Source organism: Orbicella faveolata, unplaced genomic scaffold, assembly GCF_042242905.1.
Source record: "Orbicella faveolata isolate gen_17 unplaced genomic scaffold, um_ofav_v1 contig_25, whole genome shotgun sequence".
NCBI lineage: Eukaryota > Metazoa > Cnidaria > Anthozoa > Scleractinia > Merulinidae > Orbicella > Orbicella faveolata.
In genome coordinates, this window is record NW_028301553.1 from 18,986,257 (window position 1) to 19,007,500 (window position 21,244).

The following is a 21,244-nucleotide window of genomic DNA, read 5'->3' on the forward strand; positions in this document are numbered from 1 at the left end:
CTCCAAGTTTATCATAGTCTTCATTTTGCAGTCATATCAACAACTATCTTAAGTAGCTTAGCTTATCCTTTCACGTAACATAGTCCTTGAGCCACCTTGGCTCTTTTCTTTGCCGCGTCGATCTTCGAGGTTTACTGGTTCGTTCTGGTACGCGGACAACAACGGGTTGTGGTGGCGGTTCCAGTATAGGCTTGGTCATTCATCTGGTTCCTGCGATGAGACTTCAACCGGTTCAGGAACAGGAAGGGTAGCTAGTTCTGTTACTGGTTGCTGAACCAATGGCTGCGCTAATGGTTATATTCCCACATGCTGTGGCTGCCGAGTCTGTGGTGTGGGTCCTTTGAACCTCTTCACACAGCCTACATTCCTCTTGAGTAGGTTTTCACCTTGTTCAATGTCTCCTTTCTTGGACACTACACTGTATGGGTCTGGATCATATGTTGTAGACAGCTTGTTTTGTTTCCTTCGCAACAACAGCACTTTGTCTCCTTCTGCTACGTCTTACTCTGCAGCTCTCCTATTTGCAGTTTCAGCCCCTCGCATTTTCCTCTCTGCATCCTGATCTCATGCCTGCTGATCAGTGGTACCTGACCTTTCCTCCTCTTCATCGCCTTCGAACTCTGGCATCTTGGTTCGGATTTCGCGGACCAGTCCCCCGTCCTCCAACAACGACAGTTCCTCATCCTCAGCAGAAGCTCTCTCTATCTCTCTAGTGTTAATCGCGCGTTGTGTTGCATTATCTGGTACCATTCTAACGTACTCTTCGGTTACACCACGAGGTGAAGCTGGTATCTTTGTCAAACGACTTAGGCAATCAGGTATGTTCTGGCCTAAAGTTACATGACGCACGCTGTGCACCTGAAAGGCATCAGACGCAGAACCCATCTCTCAACTCTGGCCAATGGTTTAGACCTAGAACCGTAGACAGCTTTCAGAGCTCACAGTCGGTGACAAGTTGAAATTACTGTAACCCAGTAAGGTAGAGATGAAATCTCTCACAGGCCCAGACAACCGCTAGAGCCTCCTTTTCCGTCTGGCTGTATCGATGCTCGACATCACTTAAGCCTCGGCTTGCAAAGCAACTGCTCTCTTCACTCCCTGCTTTACTTGCACGAGTATAGCGGCCCCGAGACCGACCAAACTAGCACCTGTAACTACCTCTGTTGGTGCTTCCTTGTCGTAGAAAGCCATCATCGATGCCTCTGCCAACTGATCCTCTAGAGCCTCAAATGCCTCATTTTCCTCTTTGCCACACTGCCACTCAGTAACCTGGCGGGTCGACTTCCTGAGTGGTTCCACAGTCATCGCGAAATCGGCCAGGAACCGTGTACTGAAACTGACAAGGCCCAGAAATCTTCGCGGTTCTGCAACATTGATTCGAGCCTTTGTTTCTCAAATGGCTCTGACTTTCTCCTCTGGTGGTCCCAGACCATGCTTGTTCAGAATCCGTTCCATGAATACAGTCTGACTCATCCGGATCTTGCACTGAGTCTTGTTCAGGGTAAGGTTTCTCTCTTGCCATCTGTTTAGCAAGGCAACAAGGTTTCTGTCATGTTCTTTGGTCGTTTTGCCATGTACCATGATGTCGTCCGCGATTTTGGTGACTCCTGGGCATCCGGTGATTGTTTGTCCCACGATGTTCTGGTACTGCTCAGGGGCGCTGTTTATACCAAAGCTCAGCCTCTTGTAACAAAACAGCGAGTCACAAGCTGAAAATGTTGTGATATCCGTGGAACCTTCCTCCAGCTCAATTTGATGGAAGTCCATGTTCGTTGCAAGTCTAGAGAAGACTGTGCCCCCATTCAGTTCCTCCAGGACTTCAACCACAGTTGGAATTGGTATTTTCTCTCTTCGCATGACCTGATTAGCACACCTCGTGTCCCACAGATACGCATGTCATCTTTGTCCGACTTGGGGGCAAATACAGCTGGGTTGACCCACATTGTTGGACCTGAAACCTTCTCAATGATGTCAAGATCAAGGAGCTCGTTGATTTTCCTAGTGACTTTCTCTTTCAAGGGGTAAGGAATTCTTCTAGGTTTCTGTGCTTCTGGTCTCACCTCCGGATCAATGTGCAGCTTAAGTTGGTAGCCTGACAATTTGCCAACTCCAGAGAACACCTTTCCGAAATTATCTACAATACCATCAATGCCACCGCTCACAGAAAAAACTTTAGCCACACCCCCCAGTTCTGGACAAACACCCAACACTTGCAGTTGTTTGCCAGGTAAACACCATCCTTCACCTTGTGTCACAAGGATAGTTTCTAAATACGTGCCTCAAATTTACCCACAAGCGGTAAATACCCTCGCAAATTCCTTTCTTCGAGTTGCAGTTTTGCTTTAAGGCCATCCCTCACAAGGTTGTCGAACTGCTTCTTACCAAGCACAGTAGACTGGGCACCAGAGTCAACAAACATGCTTGTGGTTGTGTTATCAATCTTCGTTAGGGCCTGTTCGCACTACGCGAAATTTTGTTTGATTTGCCAAAAAATCTGTCAACACGCAGCCATTTCTAGTGCGAACGGTTTTTTGAACCCACCAAAATTTTTGCAAGGGCAACGAAACTTCAAAGATTCCGTCGACTAGCTTTGGAGGCTGTAAAAATTTTGTCAGGCGAGAAAATCCTTTGTTCCTTGACATCCATCTGTCATTGGGTCATCAAATTTCGCAACATATGGATTACGAAGCGAACGTGACCGTATGACTTCCAGCTATTTTAATTGAGCTAGATGGATCGGCACAGAAGCAACATCGATCCATGGTACTTCAATTATTATGGCTCGCAATGCTACCAAGATCAAGATCAGGGTAATCAAAGTTATTACGATTCCCAAATCGCTACGCAACAGCAGTACTTCTTACAGTTTCCATCGCAGCAAACTCGAGCGGATTCACAATGCATCCACATCCGTAACATCCACTGAAGATCAGACGACTGCTGCAACTACTGGAAGCACAGAAAACACGAAAAAGGGAACAAAGAGAAAAAATGCCAAGTATGAAACGACATCTTGATGGTAAATTGATCAAATTACTAACTGACACCGTCACTAAAAAAAAATTAGCATCTTCATGTGCGAACAGGATTACGAAAACAAAAAATTGGTGATTACAAAATTTTCAGTTTTTTTGCAAACGCTAAACTCAAATTTTCGTCTTAGTGCGAACAGGGCCTAATTGTCGCATTATCCTAACAGGCTATCTCCCCCTTGAAATTGATAGGAAATGTAAAAGCCTCATTTCCACTGTCATATTCCACTTGAATAACTTGCCTGTTCCCTGATTCTGGATCATGTTTGACATCACTAGAACGCCTCTGTTTATCACCACGCGGTCTCCCTTCTCTCACTCTACCACCCTTTTTGCTCTTAGCCTCACTCCTACAACAAGCTGTCCAGAGTCCTTTATCACCGCATTTAACGCACTTTTTACCCCGAGCTGGACAAATTTTGTCACGAGCAAAATGTCCCACCTTGCCACATGCATATCATTTGTGCTTACCAAATCCACTTGATGGTTTCTTGCTATCACGGTCCTTTACCACATCACGTCTTTCTCTCCTTCGGCAAGACTGCTCGCCTGACGCTGTGCCATTTCATATGCTCTTGCCTTATCTATCGCTGCAGCAAGCTGTATGTTTGGCTCCTCAAACAGCTTGGTCCGTAATTCCAGGGAAGAGATTTTCTCCAACAAGTGATCTCTCACGGTGAATTCAAGTTCTGCGGGCCCATAGCCACAATGTCTTGCTTGTTTGCGAAGTCAAAGCACAAATGAGTCAACATCTTCTCTGTGTTTGTAATAAATCAAGGTGAAGCGAATTGTAGATCTACATGCTTTAATAATCACGAAGAAGAATGAATTGAAATCCCACATTACACAACATGGATATCCGATTACCGATAACAAGACTCCGCCCGTGACTAGATTATAACATTCCTCCCCCTTAAGACTTCTGCTATTCCAAACAAAACAAAAAGAAACACTGAGCAGAAGCGTAATAAAATCAATCAAATGTTTTTCACATAATGATTCTTGCCGATCGCTAATCAATGTTCAAAAGCAGTGTCATAAGTTTTAAAGTTCATAGTCTTTGAAACGTTCGGGTAAACGTCGGTCGCGGACTGGGCGTGATGGTTTAGCCTCTTGTGCATCAGACGAACTCACGACCGGCTTGGTTGGGCTACTCGGTTGGGTTGCGTCTGTTGTGCAATCTACCTCCGGCCCCACTCCTGGTACTAAAATCTCAGGATTTGACTTTGTTGGGTCTTGGCTGTGGCTTTTCCGCATATGGTCCTGATGTCGTCGAACAACTCGACCATCCGGTAATTCGACTAAGGCTGAGACTGGGCCCGTCGTCTGCACCACAGTTCCTTTTTGCCAGGACTTGGGGGTACTGAAGTCCTTTATGAACACAGGATCACTGGCTTCAAAGTCCCTGTGTTTGGCGTGGTGGTCATGGGTCTGTTTTTGATGTTCTTGCTTCTGTCTCACCAGACTTGCAGTGTTGGGCACTATGAGGTCAAGCTTAGTTCTCAGCTTTCTCTTCATCAGCAGCTCCGCTGGTGTAACCCCTGTTGTCGTGTGTGGTGTTGTTCTGTACTTGAGCAGAAAACGTGACAACTTGTCTTGCATGGTTCCCTCTTCCATCTTCTTTATCCCTTCTTTGAAGGCTCTAACTGCTCGCTCCACCTGTCCATTCGAAGCTGGATGGTATGGCGATACTTTGGTGTGTTTGACGCCATTTTTTGAGAGGAAATTCTCAAATTCCGCACTTGTGAAATTGGGACCATTGTCGCTGACGATGGTTTCCGGGAGACCATGGGTCGCGAAGATTTCTCTCAACTTCACTATGGTGGCGGCCGATGTACTTTGCATTATGTGGACATCCATCCACTTGGAATGTGCATCGATCACCACTAAATACATGTGACCCTTATATGGCCCTGCATAATCAACGTGCACCCGTGACCAGGGTTGACCGGGCCACTCCCATGGGTGAAGAGGTGCTTCTGCTGGGGCCTTCTGGTGCAGTTGGCATTGCTGACACTTTTTAACTGCATCTTCTAACTCACGATCCATGTTTGGCCACCACACATAACCACGTGCAAGGGCTTTCATCCTTGATATGCCCGGATGGGCTTCGTGAAGCTCGGCTATGACTTGTGCTCGTCCTTGAGGTGGTACTATCACCCTATTTCCCCATAGAACGCATCCACTTTCTATGGTTAATTCTGCTTTCCGGCTCAAATATGGGTGTAACTGCACATCCTGGCAGTGGTGTGGCCATCCATTAAGTGTAAACTAGTGCACTTTTGAGAGAACAGGATCGCGCCTTGTCCATTCTTGGATATGACGTGAGTTGATTGGGGTGTGGTCCAGATGTTCTAAGAGCAAAACTGTCTCTCCAGGTACAGGAACAGACTCTGGCCTCTTGGACAAGGGGAGTCGACTTAATGCATCCGCATTGGTATTTGTGGTCCCCGTTTTATAGGCAATCTTGTACTCATATGCTGCCAAGGTAAGGGCCCACCGCTGAACTCTTGGAGAGGCTTGTTGGGGTACTCCTTTCTTCTCGTTGAAAAGCCCTTCCAGCGGGTTGTGATCAGTCTGTATGGTGAACTTGTGACCGTACAAGAACTGATTAAACTTCTTCACTCCAAAGATGATGGCCAAAGCCTCTTTTTCAATAGTGGAATACCCACGCTCAGCTGTGTTCAGTGATCTTGAGACGTAACCAATTGGGCGCTCTGTTCCATCTGCCATTCGGTGGGGGAGTACCGCCCCTACTCCATAATCTGAGGCATCACTCGCCAAGATTAGTTCCAGATCTGGCTGGAAATGTACCAGGAGGTTTGCAGACTGGAGTAGTTTCTTGGATTTGTCAAAAAGCCACCTGCTGCTCGGTCTTCCAACACCACTTTGTACCTTGTCTAAGAAGCTTGTGGAGTGGTTCTAGTACTGTAGCGATGTCTGGTAGGAAACGGTGATAATAATTTAGCATTTCCAGAAATGCACGCAGCTGAGTAACATTCTCAGGCACTGGGGCATTCTGTATGGCTTCCACCTTAGCTTCTACTGGCTTGATACCACGACCATTGATCTCATAACCACAATAGGTGACGTCCGGCACCATGAAGAAACACTTTTCTTTTCGCAGCCGCAGTCCAGCTTCTGATAGCTTCTTGAGTACTGCCTCTAAATTGGCAATGTGATTGTTGTCGTCCTTCCCGCTGATGAGAATGTCGTCCATTCGCACAATGACCTGTGGAATGCCTTGCAAGAGGTTTTCCATCGTCCTCTGAAAAATGCCAGGTGCAGAGGACACTCCAAAAGGCAGTCTATTGTACTGAAATAGGCCTTTATGGGTGTTTATGGTGGTAAACTTCCGAGACCCCTCATCTAGAGTCATCTGCTGATATGCTTGCGACATGTCCAGCTTGGTAAATTTCTCACCACCTCCCAGGATAGCCAAAAGATCCTCTGTTTTCGGTATTGGATAATTGTCCAGTTTGGACACTTGATTTACTGTTAGTTTATAGTCTCCACAAATCCTCACAGTCCCATTGGGTTTTCCCACAGGTACAATGGGTGCTGCCCATTCTGAGAATTCCACCGGAGAAATAATTCCTTCACGCTCCAATCTTTCGAGTTCAAGTTCGACATTGCTTCTCAATGCGTAAGGTACTGCTCTGGCTTTGATGTATTTTGGTTCCGCGTCTTGATCCATGTAGATCTTCGCCTTTACACCCTTTTAGCGTGCCCAATCCTTCAGCAAATACATCTTGGTATTTTGAAAGCACGTCTTGAAGTGCCGATTGGGTATTATCACTGGCTATCTGAAAGATTGTTTCCCAATCCAAGCGAATTTCTTCAAGCCAATCTCGACCAAGTAGGTTCGGTCCACCACCTTTGACAATGAGAGCGTTTAATTTCTGCTGGCTTTCATATTTTACTGGAACCGTAACTGCTCCCTGTACTGGACTCCTTTCTCCTGTGTACGTGCTTAGAACCGCTTTTGTTGTCTGGAGTGGACCCAATGCGTCACGCAATCTTCCGTACGTTGCTTCATTTATATCGTCTTCGAAGCACCCGTGTCGATTTCCATCGTGGTTTTCCGTCCACAAAGTTCCAGATCCACTTTGAACGATTTATTTCGATCGCTGGACAGATGATACATGGCATAGACGTCGTCTTGATCGGCGCTTTCTTCAACAAAATGCGTTCTTTGTTTACCATCTGGCCGGCGCCCACGTTTGTCTTGCTTTTGAGGTTTCTTCTTTCCTCGACATACTTTAGCCATGTGGCCTTTCTTTTGACATTTGTAACACACTTCGTTCTTGTATTTGCAGCTCGAGGGATCATGGTTCCCACTGCAGCGATAGCACTCCCGTTTTGGCTGAAAATGTGGAGGTTTAGTTTCTTCTTCGACCTTGTCGAGGCTGTTGTCACTGCTGGACCCGGGCGTCTTCCCGCCAATAGGGACTTTAAGCAAAGACAACGCGGACGGCGACGGGAACGCCACAAGATCAGGGAAAAGCCAAAAGGTCCACTGCGCATGACTGGCGGGAAACAAGTTGACGTTCTGCGTTCGGGCCCGACGTGAGTGAAGCTCATTTCGCGTTGTCTGAAAACGTGAGTTTTCGCTTTCGTTTCCTCTGCTGTGTCAACGCTAAATAACCCGTGTTACTAATTTCGAGGAACTTTAATGCTTGTTTTCTCTTGTTATGTGAGATATTTCATTTTAAAGAAACGTCGAGAAATCTGAAGCGAACTCAAGCCAGCCGGCGAACATGCGAGTACCGTGAAATATCTTTTTGAAAGCTAATGTAAATAAAGACAACTTACATGAATTTCAATCGAAATTTTTCCTTTCGAGAAGTACTCAAATGTCAAATGATGGTGGCTCATGATGGTGAGATTCTAACACATTTAAAAGGGTAGACACCATTAAAACTTGCGTAGCTGTTTCCATTTTCAGTGGTAAGATCAGTGGTTTACTTAGATCTTTATCAGTCAGCACACTGTTTTGTCGCGCCAGTCTGATTAAACATCTGCTGATAACAAGTTCGTTTACTTCATTGTACAACTCAGCGAGAAGGGGCAAGTTGCGTTTGTGGAAGCGAAATTCAGACCAGCACTCGTCGTCTTCAAACCATCGAAGTTAAAATCAGGAAAGGAATCATTAGACCGGTTTAAATCGTACAAGAGTAGAAGTTCGTGATCGTTTAACACACCTTCATCGTGGATTATCAAGAGTTGATTGCGAACTTCTTTCAATAAAGTGATCCTAGTTCATCTTGATAAACAGAGGACGAATATCGATTATGTCAATAAGCTTTCAGTGCGGAAACCGCGGTTTCCGACGGTGCCGCTTAATGTTTGTGAATTCCCGCCACAACGGCGTTCTCTCCCCAGCCTTCTCACAGGTTTCGGCGTCCCCGTCGCCGTCCGCGTTCCCGCTGCTTAAAGTCCCTACTATGGCCAGCAATACTTCATCCAGGTTGTTGTTAACATTATAGGCTATTGCACTTATTGCTATCACTAAATCACGAACAACAAGAACCAAAAGTCGGAACAACACCAGTTTTGCAAATGTGTAAAATTAGCCCGACGATGACGAAAGTTTTGCTTAAAAAGTCGAAGTTATGTGTCTGCAACATCTTCCCATCCTCAATATAAAATGAAATGAGATTGATGGTTTACAAATAGAGGGAAATCGTGAGTAATCGAAATGCCATTCTCTCGCTTTGTGAAACGAGCCGCGAGGCGCAGTTTAAACCGGATGTGACGTCATTTTTTGTTGGATGATGCCTATACGAAAATTTCAGGAGTGTTCTGCCCCGCCCCTGGGCTCCTGATAGAAACCATTTCTGGTTAGCTGTGGCCATGTATTAGAGCCGTGTACTCGGCGGGCGGGGGGGGGGGGTTAGGGGTTTACAAATTTTAAAGATCTGAAATGGGGGATCAACCTTTCGTTCATGGGTATGGAAAAATCAAGGATTTTGGTCTGAAATGGGGTACAGGTTTCAAGGTTCGCGCCGCACACCCCTGCCAAAAACTTTGGGAATATCCCCGATCGAGATTCTACCCTGGATAGTAGCATAGGTGGCTTATTTGTGGTGTAAGCAATCAGATTGCAGCAAATTTTGAACGGACCAATACAATGAGAAAGTGGGATTTCACCCACGTTACCAACAAAATGGCCGAATGTGAAAATACCGATTAGGTAGAGGTGATTATCGATTGGTTTTGTTCGAAACAGTGTCACGCACTGGAAAATTCACGCAAGGGTGTCACGCCAGCAGGGAAAAAATCACACAACACAGGAAAATGAAAGTGAAAAAATGATTTTCAATCACCTAACAATTTACGAATGGGACGTATGTCGCTCCCTAGTGGAGGACGCCCAAAAATGTTTGATGTGTGCGTTATACGTGAAGGGGATATAAGGGAGATAATTAGGTTTTGTACAACATTGCGTGTGCGTTGAGGTGTGTTTGGTAAGGGGAAGTATTTACAGATCACACAAGAGTTCTGCCATCTTGGTGTCTTCAGCGTTCAACTCCAGGGAAGTATAAGGGACTTTAAGCAGCGGGAACGCGGACGGCGACGGGGACGCCGAAACCTGTGAGAAGGCTGTGGAGAGAACGCCGTTGTGGCGGGAATTCACAAACATTAGGGACTTTAAGCAAAGAGAACGCGGACGGCGACGGGAACGCCACAAGATCAGGGAAAAGCCAAAAGGTCCACTGCGCATGACTGGCGGGAAACAAGTTGACGTTCTGCGTTGGGGCCCGACGTGAGTGAAGCTCATTTCGCGTTGTCTGAAAACGTGAGTTTTTGCTTTCGTTTCCTCTGCTGTGTCAACGCTAAATAACCCGTGTTACTAATTTCGAGGAACTTTAATGCTTGTTTTCTCTTGTCATGTGAGATATTTCATTTTAAAGAAACGTCGAGAAATCTGAAGCGAACTCAAGCCAGCCGGCGAACATGCGAGTACCGTGAAATATCTTTTTGAAAGCTAATGTAAAGAAAGACAACTTACACGAATTTCAATCAAAATTTTTCCTTTCGAGAAGTACTCAAATGTCAAATGGCTCATCATAGTGAAATTCTAACACAATTAAAAGGGTAGACACCATTAAAATTTGCGTAGCTGTTTCGATTTTCAGTGGTAAGATCAGTGGTTTACTTAGATCTTTATCAGTCAGCACACTGATTTGTCGCGCCAGTCTGATTAAACATCTGCTGATAATAAGTTCGTTTACTTCATTGTACAACTCAGCGAGAAGGGGCAAGTTGCGTTTGTGGAAGCGAAATTCGGACCGGCACTCGTCGTCTTCAAACCATCGAAGCTAAAATCAGGAAAGGAATCATAAGGTTGGTCGAGATCATTCGACCGGTTTAAATCGTACAAGAGTAGAAGTTCGTGATCGTTTAACACACCTTCATCGTGGATTATCAAGAGCTGATTGCGAACTTCTTTCAATGAAGTGATCCTAGTTCATCTTGATAAACAGAGGACGAATATCGATAATGTCAATAAGCTTGACAGTGCGGAAACCGCGGTTTCCGACGGTGCTGCTTAATGTTTGTGAATTCTCGACATAACGGCGTTCTCTCCCCAGCCCTCTCACAGGTTTCGGCGTTCCCGTCGCCGTCCGCGTTCCCGCTGCTTAAAGTGCCTATTAAGCAGCACCGTCGGAAACCGCGGTTTCCGCACTGTCAAGCTTATTAGGAAACTTAAGCACCAGGCTATTTTGCGACGGCGACGGCGACCGGAAGTGACTTTTTGTTGCGGTAGGCGTTCTGGAGTTGTCTGTCAAGTCGTCTTCGTTTTGCGCGAACGTGAGAACCTTCACTTTCGCGTTGTTTCCAGAACGTGAGTATCTTTCCCTTACTAGCTTGTCTCAAACTTGTTTTAACATTTTATTTTGCTCTTGTTACCTTTTTAGAAGTATTTTCTTTCATTTTGTTCAAATTGTATACTCAGACATAAATAAAAACGTAGACATTTTCATTTCTCGTAGCTTTGAGCAAAAGATGTCGGCGCCGGCCTCCAATGGAAAAGCAAAGTAAGCTGAACTATTGAGTCTTTCGAAGACATTTCGACAGAAAATATTTTTATGCACATCTTTGTAAGTTAACTTTTTCTCTCGATCGTCAATCAAATAGCTGAATTGTCGTATTTTGCTTTTAGAGCTATGGAGTGGACTGAAGATCATGATGTTATTTTGCTTCGAGAAATCCTGGCGAGCGATTTGTTTTCATTTAAAAAAGGAAGCGTTGCGAGGGGAGAAAGGCGGGAATCGATCGCAGAAAAGTTAAATCAAGTGAAGACAATCAGTTTTCATCTCAAAGATAAGCGGGCAGTAAGAGACCGATGGGTTCTTCTCCAGAAGAAGTATAAGGCCAAGATGCATCAAGAAGAAACTGCAACTGGAATATCCGTGGACGACATGTCTGAAATAGATGTTTTACTTGAAGAACTCGTCGGGAAAGAAGAGAGCTTAAACAAAGTTGGTGATGCTCAGGCAAGAAAGCAGAAAGAAGATAAAAGCAAGGCAGAGGACGTAAGGCAGAAAGCTTTGGAGCGATACAGCGAAACAAAAAAGCGCAGGTCAACAGAGAATGGCGATGAATGCGAGGAGAAACCGAAGCGCCAAAGGAGAAGTGCTCGCACCGAACCACTAGTTGAATTCATGCAAGAGAAAGAATTACGACAACAAGAGCTAGATCTAAGAAGACTAGAACAAGAGCAGAATCAGCAAGTGATGGTGACTGTCTTACAGCAACAACAACAAACAAATCAAGCTATTCTGTCGGTTATCCAAGAGCTTCTTGAGAAGAAACAATGACATTTTCCTCAAGTATGAACTGTAAAGTCAGTGTTTATTTATTTCAACAAAAAGACAAGTATTTGTTGAAATTGATGTCGTATTGTTTACTTGCGTTTTGTGAATTTGAAAAAAAACAAGTTCATTCATTATTGTTGTTACAAGTTTGACTCTTACATTGGTGACCACCAAGAAGAATTCAAATACTTATTAAATTTGGTTTTAATTAAAATGGCCTCCATTTCTGCTCTGTTTACTTGAGAGAATTTATCTAAAATAATACTGCAATGAAGGAGGGTCTAGACCAAAAAACTCTGAGGTTTTGTTGCCATATAGGCAGGTAATAGCATTATTAAGAAGTGCACATACAAGATACATTTTTCCCACACTACTCATTCCAATTTTTAGGTTTTTCTTAAAATCCAGAAACTTGAAGTCGTTGATGTCCCCAAAGAGGCACCCCACAGTTACTCTAACAGAACTCATGTCAAAATTGTATTGTCACATCATCGGTGTTAGGACACCATGGCGAAATGGTGCCCGTAGGTGTGTTCGCAGGGGGGCAGGATCACCATAAACACTCCTGGGCTGGCCTGTTGGTGAAAATGCATTCCTTTCCAATTCCTAGAGAAGATTGGAATCTACCAACATGCTTGCATCATGTTTTTTCCCCTCTGCATATCAAAACAGATAAATAAGTTTAACAAATTAATGAAACCTTAAGTGGCAGTTTATTTTCATGGCATCCCAGTGAACATAACTTACCAACAGGCCCATACATGTTTCCAATAAGTCCATTTGGTAGAGCGACGGACTGAAACTTGAGTGAATGTACCCGTTTATGTCCATTGTACACTATTCTTTGGTGTTGGCCTGGGCGAGAAATTGGTCTGACTGTCCCATCTATAAACCCAAAGCAATTGCTGAGAGGTGCACCTTTAGCATGGATAACATCTGCATACTCCTGTAGCATTGGCGGACTCAACATATCAACATTCCATTGTGAAATTCGATGACCATGGCTCAAAAAAATATAATCCATCACTGTATTGGTAATCATGCTTATTTCAGGAACTGGTCTTGCAAAACGGTGAATCATGTCTGAATAGCGACATGGATACGAGAAGCGCTTCAGAAGCATACAAAGCCCTTCATTTCGGTCACAAGTTGTTCTTTGCGGACGTCGGAAAGTGACTGGTAACTGAAGAACATTTGCCAATAATTTTATGTCCTGTTTTCGCACTCTGAACTCCGCTAAACACTCTAATTCATTCATCTGGTCGTAATCAAACTTTGGGTAGGAGTTGTAAGGGAATTCTGGATTCTTGGAACTGTAACTTTCGTATAAGGTCAAAAATTGTTCGTCACAGATGCTTTTACTGTTGTATAAAAAAAGAAGCAGGTTTCTCATTTCACTGAAGGATGACATTCTCTCAAACAGCTTACTTTAAGAGCGAACAGAGTTTGCTACCGACGTCGCTGCTGCAAAACTCGTCTAGCATTTTGGCGGGAACGACGTTGTTCTCTTCCCAGGCTCTTTCGGTCGCTAAAGTTGCCGTTGCCTCTAAAACGACCCGTGCTTAAGTTCCCTATTAGGGAGTTTAAGCAAATCGCTACGGCTGGCTCTGATACGGCTGCCGGAAGTAAATTTCCCCCAAAATGAGACACTGCCAATGTACGTCGGTTGCATCCAGCCGTAGCGTGAAATCTGACTACGTGAGTCGGGATGTTTTGCCGTAGTGGCTAATACTTCGGGTTTATTTCGCTTCTCTGGCCTTTTTCAACGGACATCTCGGCATTTTAAGAATTCCATTGGATACTATATCCTTTAAACTCAATTTCAGTCAAAGATTGTGTCAAGGTTGCCTTTCATAAGCTTGTAAATCCGTATCCTGAATTTACGATAAGTTTTGGCAAAGGTGTTGGAATGGCGAAGCGAGTCAAGTGAAATATTCGTGTTGAGCACGAGGCTGTTTTTTCTTCGGTTAAGTTTGCTTTGAGGGTTTAGTGAAGATGTTTTATATCTGGATAACTATACCGTGCTATTTTGCTTCTTCGAGTATTGATATATTTGTGTTCTTCACTCGATATTCTTTGAGATATTTGTCTCTGAAATTATATATTTCATCCATCAAATTGTTATGGTACAAAGTGTATGGCATTCGCTTTCGCTCGGAAATAATTTGTTCGTCCTACCGAATAACGGCCATCGTCCTTTGACCGAAGCCATTTGGCTGTGAGAAACTAAATAAAAGAGATTTTAAACTCCTTAGCCGATGTTTCTTTCATCTTTGTATTTCGCTTTACTCGCTAAACTTAAAATTTGGCAGACCACCGAGACGTACTCTCCCCAGACCTTTTCCGTCACGGCAACCGTAGTAGCACCAGCCGTAGTGATTTGCTTAAACTCCCTATTGACATAATTGATACGCTGTGGCTACATGTCCGGCAGCCGGACAATCGCATGTTCATACAAGGATCTTTGGCGCGTGAATTCGGTTTTGTATGTCGTTATAACTGCGGACTCGGATCAGACAGTCTGTTATGAATTGCGACTATTTTCAGAGACGTATTGTGTTTATATCAAGCTAAAGAACGCTTTAATTTATTGAGACAAAGCTTCGTAAGAGGATAAATGGGTTTTGAACAGAATTATGAATGATTTCAGTTGCATCAGTTTTACGCTTTCAGTGTTTTGGGTACCAAAATACTAGGGATTTGTGACAGCGTTCGGGGTAGTTCGGGGGGGAGGGACGGGGAATTTTGTTGAATGATGATGTCTTGAATGTCCGGGAACTTTCAAAACCTTTGTCATAAAAGAAGGTATGTTATTAAATCTCTATGCATGATATAAGTTGAATAATTATTATTGTTGAACAAAAATAATTGTGGTTGACGTTGAACAAATATTGTTGTTGAATGAAAATGATTTTGGTAGAAGCTGAATAATTATTTTTGTTGAATGAAAATCATTTGGGTTGAAGTTGAACAAATATTGTTGTTGAATAAAATTATTTTTGGTTGAAGCTGAACAAATTTTTTTGTTGAATGAAAAGAATTTCGGTTGAAGTTGAAAGAAAATGCGTATTGTTGAATATAAATATAAAATGTTGAATATAAATATATGTTGTTGAACATAAATATAAGTTGTTGAATGTGAAGGTGCAAGTTGTTGAATTTTGCAACATTTGGCTAACCATAGTCGGACATAGAGACACAGCGTAATTGATATTCGTCCTCTGCTTATCAGGATGAACTAGGATGACTTCATAGAAAGAACTTCGCAATCAACTCTTGATAATCCACGATGAAGGTGTGTTAAATGATCACGAACTTCTACTCTTGTACGATTTAAACCGGTCTAATGATTCCTTTCCTGATTTTAACTTCGACGGTTTGAAGACGACGAGTGCCTGTCCGAATTTCGCTTCCACAAACGCAACTTGCTCCTTCTCGCTGAGTTGTACAATGAAGTAAATGAACTTATTATCAGCAGATGTTTAATCAGACTGGCGCGACAAATCAGTGTGCCGACTGATAAAGATCTAGGTGAACCACTGATCTTACGACTGAAAATGGAAACAGCTACACAAGTTTTAATGCCGTCTACCCTTTTAAATGTGTTAGAATTTCACCATAATGAGCCATTTCACATTTGAAAACTTCTTGAAAGGAAAAATTTCGATTGAAATTCGTGTAAGTTGTTTTTATTTACATAAGCTTTCAAAAAAAAAGATACTTCACGGTACTCACATGTTCGCCGACTGGCTTGTGTTCGCTTCAGATTTCTCGACGTTTCTTTAAAATGAAATATCTCATATAACAAGAGAAAACAAGCATTAAAGTTCCTCGAAATTAGTAACACGGGTTATTTAGCGTTGACACAGCAGAGGAAACGAAAGCGAAATCTCACGTTTTCAAACAACGCGAAATGAGCTTCACTCACGTCGGGCCCCAACGCAGAACGTCAACCCGTTTCCCGCCAGTCATGCGAGGTGGACCTTTTGGCTTTTCCCTGATCTTATGGCGTTCCCGTCGCCGTCTGCGTTGTCGTTGCTTAAAGTCTCTAGTAAATTCAATTAGAGCTTACAAGTTATCGGCCATTGTTCCCAGGATATTAAACAAAAAAGAAGCTTTCATTTCTAGAGTGTTTTTACGTCTCTGCAGTAGCAGTTTAATTTAGTCCGATATTTTTAAAGGTAAAAAGTATGAAAACTGTTCAAATGTTCTTTGAAGACTGCTTGGCGTGAAGTTAAAGTGGATTTAACTAAATCAGACTTTCAACGTGTCAGAGAGGTTTTTTTCTTTCTTTCTATTTTTGGTGAAGTAGTGTTGTTGCGTTGTGTTGTGTAAAAACGGTAAACTTACGACTCGTCTAAAATGCGAAAAGTTCTCTTGAGCATTTTTGAGCAAAAATTCCCCTCAGGGGTTGGAAGAGCTATGTGACCGGTGAGAGAGGGAGTTATGCATGTGCTCGTGTCACACCAATCACAATGTGGGTTGTATCAAAGAAAGAATCAAATTGCCTGTTAGAAAATAAGATGATATCTACATTAATCTGGAGACTTGTCAGATTACTTTAGTATGTTCAGTCGAACATTTCACATGTCAATCGATTTAGCTTTATGGAGGGAGAATTACATAAGGAAAGTATTTTCTGTGACGCTCAGATGCTTACAACGCACACGCTGTCAGCAAAAGGCCCAACACTAGATTGGGATTCGAGCGTTTGTTTTGGACGGGCTAGTTTTGTTGACCGAAGTAAAAATTGTAGGAAGGATATTGTTATTATGAAGTTGTTTGTGTGGTCATTGAGTTATTTTTTTGTAAAAAAAATACCTCTTAGTCGGCGCGTCGGGTATGTTATGGATGGGTGAATGGACGAGTGAGTGAGTGAGTGAGTGAGTGAGCGAGCGAGCGAGCGAGTGAGTGAGTGAGTGAGTGAGTGAGTGAGTGAGTGAGTGAGTGAGAGCAGTAGCAGTAGCAGTAGCAGTAGCAGTAGCAGTAGCAGTAGCAGTAGCAGTAGCAGTAGCAGTAGCAGTAGCAGTAGCAGTAGCAGTAGCAGTAGCAGTAGCAGTAGCAGTAGAAGTAGAAGTAGAAGTAGAAGTAGATCTTTATTGCGCCTTACTCTCCAAAGGGAGGTATTGGTCTGTTTACAATAAAGGTTTAACATTAACTAGTACAATAAGAAATAACATTCACTTGATTCTTTTATAATTAAAATAAAATTAAATAAAAATTATAATGCTCATTTCGTTTGTAAGTTGAGAATCTCTTTTCTTTTTTTAAACATTAAGTTGATATATTTACCTATTATTTTTGATGTAACTCTATTGTCAGCTCTAAGTGAGTACTTAGTTCTCTCGTTATCGCTCAGATTTGCGTAAAGTGCATCTTTGTTTGAAATGTGAGAATGGAGCTCAACTCTTATGGTAGCGTACCCCTGGCAATACATCAAGAAATGCTGTTCGTGTTCTACGCAATTTTCTTTGCATACTAAGCATGTTTCCTCTACTGGGATTGATGCTCCTTTATTTTCATATTTTCCAGTTTGTATTCGTAATGCGTGACATCCTAACCTAAGCCTTGTCAGGCTAATTCTGTGTGCTGAGTTTGTAACCGTTTTCAGGTAATTTTCAAATTGATAACTCTTTTTAACTTCCTTGTGCGCAAATTTTTCCCTTGAAGTTGTTGATGAACTGTTCTTAGTCTCAAGCCAGTTTTGTGAATACTGATTTCTAAGATTTTTGTTTATTTTTAATCGACCGTTCTTGATGTGTTGCCGTGTTACTGGTTCTGTTGATTCTGTTACTTGATACCCCCTAGTGATCTCTTCATTAATTGTAACATCAAAGAAAGGTGTAGAAGTTGTTGTGTATTGAAATGCTTCACGTAACAAAACGTTGCTACGAGAATGCTTCAATCTTTGCCAATAGCTAAAGATTGAGGCTTTTATATCAATGCTTAAAGGGTACCTCCCAAGCTCTGCCCTGCAGGAAATATTTTCTGTATACCATGGGATGTTTAGTGTTTGTTTACAGAACTTAATATGGACTTGTTCAATTGTGCTTTTATCAAAATGCGTTCTGTATGACAATAGTTCTGGTCCCCAAATTTCACATGCATAAAGTAACACGGGTTTAACAAGGGCATCGAAAAGTTTGTTCTTAATCGCAATAGTTGCTGAATCTGGGTTAGAAAAGGATCTTTTTATTATCGAGAGAACTTTTGTGGCTTTTTTGCTGAGAATTTCTCTTGCATAGGTGTAACGACCGGATGAAGTCATTTTTACACCTAAATATGTTTGTTTATCGACAATTTGTAAAGTTTCATTATTGTATTTGAAATTTGTATTGTTTTTGTTTTGCCCGTTACTACTAAATATGATTATGTTCGACTTTTTAGTGTTGACTTTGAGCTTCCATTGCTGAGCGTGTTGATGAGTTACATTGAGCGATTGTTGCAGCCCTTCCGGAGAAGGACTGATTACTAATAAATCATCTGCATGCATTAAGCAGTTCATAGAGCGATTCCCTAACATCACACCTGGAGATTTGTTCTGTTTAAAATATTGCGGTAGATCATTCATAAATAACGAAAATAAAACTGGACTTAGGCCATCACCTTGTCTTATCCCTTTGTTACATGAAAAAAGTTCGGTAAGCGTGTTTTGATTAATTTTAACACAACTCCTAATTGACGAATACATGGACTTAACAACATTCAAGAATTTTCCTTGAATTCCATATTTGTGTAATTTATGAATCATACCGGATTGCCATACGCTATCGAAGGCTTTCTCGTAGTCACTGAAACCAACATAAAGTTTCTTGTGAGGTTTGGTGTATTTATGGAGTAATTGCTGGAAAATGAATGAACTATCCGTGGTTCTAGAGTTTGGTCTGAATCCAAATTGTTCTGGATTTAGAACATTATGTTGCTCGATGAACTTATTCAATCTGTTTTGCAAAATTGATGTGAATAGTTTCCCTAAGCAGCTGGTTAAAGTAATTCCTCTATAATTGGCTGGAGATTTCTTATCGCCTTTTTGTTTGTATATTGGTTTTATAACATCAATGTTCCATTCAGTTGGGAAGGTGCCGTTTTCAATGATGTCGTTGAATATTCTTTCTTGAGAAGGCATGAGATAATACCGCTCATGTTTGATCATTTCATTCAGGATGGTGTCCGTACCAGATGCCTTTTTATTTTTGAGTTTAGATATTTGATCATGAATTTCTTTTGCAGTGATAGGCGCGTCTAAAATTTCATCGGTCATAGTTGTTGTTTGGTCAGGATTGTTTGGAAATATGACGTTTGCGTTCGTTTCTTGAGATTCGTCATATAAAAGGTTTTGAAAATGTTTTATCCAATCTTCTGACGAAATATCGCAACTTTCTTCGACCGTCTCATTTTTACGAATTTTGTTTATTAGTTTCCAGAATTCGCCGCTTCGGTTGGAATTCAAATTGTTTATTTCATTTAAAAGTTGATTTTTATATGTTTTGTGCATCTTTTTTACTAGCGTTTCGTATTTCTTTTTGAGGGTAAAGTATTCTTGTCACAGTGATCGAGGAGCTGTGGGATTTATTTCCTTCGCCAGTTTCTGCAGCTTTTTCTTTAGTTGTCTGCAAGTATTATCGTACCATGGTTTGTGTTTCTTCGTACATTTTCGCGTTTTACGTGATGTCTCCAGGCTTAGTTTTGCTACTGATTTTAGTATTTGATTGAACTGTGAAATCTCATCATCTATTGAGCTGTGGTGTGCTGCATTAAAGGATTGAAGCCTGTCTTGAATATCAATACTCGATAATGCACTTATGAATTTATCTTTGCATTCTGACTTCCAAAGAAACTTGGTGAAGCTGTTTTGTGGAAACGCCCCCTTTCTTCGAGTACTTTTTGAGGCGTTGCAGTTCATGATATCACGATTACTGGAGGCTAATTTGAGAACGATTGGACAGTGATCAGAATAAGGCGTCAAATGCTGTATTTGAAATCCTAGCACTGTGTTTTCAAGATCTTCACTGACTATTCCGTAATCAACAGTGCTTGCTCCATTGGATTGATATGATGTTAGCTTGCCGTCTAGATCACTTGTAGCTCTACCGTTCAATATTCTCAATTTGTTTCCTATACATAATCGTAATACTTCGCCTCCTAGTTTGTCAACGGTATAATCTCCGTTGTTTCGTTTTGGCCAATTTTTATCGAGATTATATGCGTCATCATCTGGCATGAAATCGCAACAATCATTTTCAATAAAGTCATTTAAAGTTCCAGTCCTAGCATTTAAATCACCAAGCAAAATGGTTTTACCTTGTTTGGAATACTTGTGTATTTCTTGTTCTAAAACGCTTAGGACGTCCTCACCTACTTTTCGCTGAGACTGAAGTGGGGTAAATAAACCGCCGCGAGATAAATGTCTGAATTTATACCAAAAAGCTGTCGGTTTAGGGGACACCAGATTATGTTTGGAGAGGCACTCTTTATATGAAAAACAAGGTCTGAATGTTTATTCTTTATCAAGACAGATACTCCGCCTTGACCTCGTTTACTTTTCGTGCTCCGTACGGTCGAGTGGACTATGTAATCCTGAAACATTAATGACTCATCTTTTGCCCATGTTTCTTGTAAGCAAATAATATCGAATTTTGATAGATTAGATTTAATTGATTTGATATTTAATTTTGTATTTGAAATGGTTTGATTGGTTGGTTTTAGCCTGGTTTTGAGTCCTTGAATATTCCATGAAATTATATTGAAAGCTTTATTTTGATTTAACCATGAAGAGTTCATTTGAAAGAAAGAAAATATACATATGTATTTATACGATCAACAGAACCCCGAAAAAATAAATGTAAGCTTTGATAATACTAATAAGGAAATATAGTACCTACTGATTATCGGGGAAGTATAAAACTAAATATGTCTATGAGTGAGTGAGTGAGTGAGTGAGAGATGTATGTATGTCACACCAATCAGATTGGATCTACTATAAACAGCCAATCAAATTTCTCGTTGTAAAGGTAAATGGTATGTGAGAAGATTTGATCCCGATAGAGTTCAGAACGGCCATATTTATTCCTCTATAAAAGAGGATGAAGTATTCATATACTGGGTTTACTTCGACATTTTCTGCGGCTTAGGCTGGGGATTTTAGTTAAATGAACGAGATGAGCCTTGAGGTTTGAAACAGTTCGTGAGTTAGTAGTATGCAAATGCAACGAGATATTTTTATTTTTAGTTACAAAGGTAACTTGATACTTTTGTTTTTCACAAGGAGTAAATTCAATTAGAGGTCACGAATGGCTATCTTTAAAACGGGGAACGGGGAATCGGGGAATGGGAGTGGGAATGGGAATGGGAATGGGAATGGGGAACGGGGAACGGGGAACGAGGAAT

The 21,244-nt window shown here is 41.9% G+C and overlaps 2 protein-coding genes and 2 pseudogenes across 2 annotated transcripts; 1 reads left to right on the plus strand and 3 right to left on the minus strand.

The window, feature by feature from the left end:
• The first annotated feature begins 8,945 nt into the window (after positions 1–8,945).
• On the plus strand, positions 8,946–12,071 carry LOC149109264 (uncharacterized). The gene is made up of 3 exons (XM_089294059.1): positions 8,946–10,884; positions 11,033–11,077; positions 11,203–12,071. The coding sequence occupies exons 2-3, from the start codon at positions 11,046–11,048 to the stop codon at positions 11,858–11,860; spliced, it is 690 nt and encodes a 229-aa protein (XP_089150185.1). The 5' UTR covers positions 8,946–10,884; positions 11,033–11,045; the 3' UTR covers positions 11,861–12,071.
• A 35-nt stretch (positions 12,072–12,106) lies between these two features.
• On the minus strand, positions 12,107–13,304 carry LOC149109265 (uncharacterized; annotated as a pseudogene).
• Positions 13,305–16,955: 3,651 nt separating this feature from the next.
• Positions 16,956–18,571, minus strand: LOC149109266 (uncharacterized). The gene has a single exon (XM_089294058.1). It carries the CDS (start codon positions 18,546–18,548, stop codon positions 17,088–17,090), a length of 1,461 nt encoding a protein of 486 aa, XP_089150184.1. The 5' UTR covers positions 18,549–18,571; the 3' UTR covers positions 16,956–17,087.
• A 470-nt stretch (positions 18,572–19,041) lies between these two features.
• LOC149109267 (uncharacterized) lies at positions 19,042–20,647 on the minus strand (annotated as a pseudogene).
• Positions 20,648–21,244: the final 597 nt, after the last annotated feature.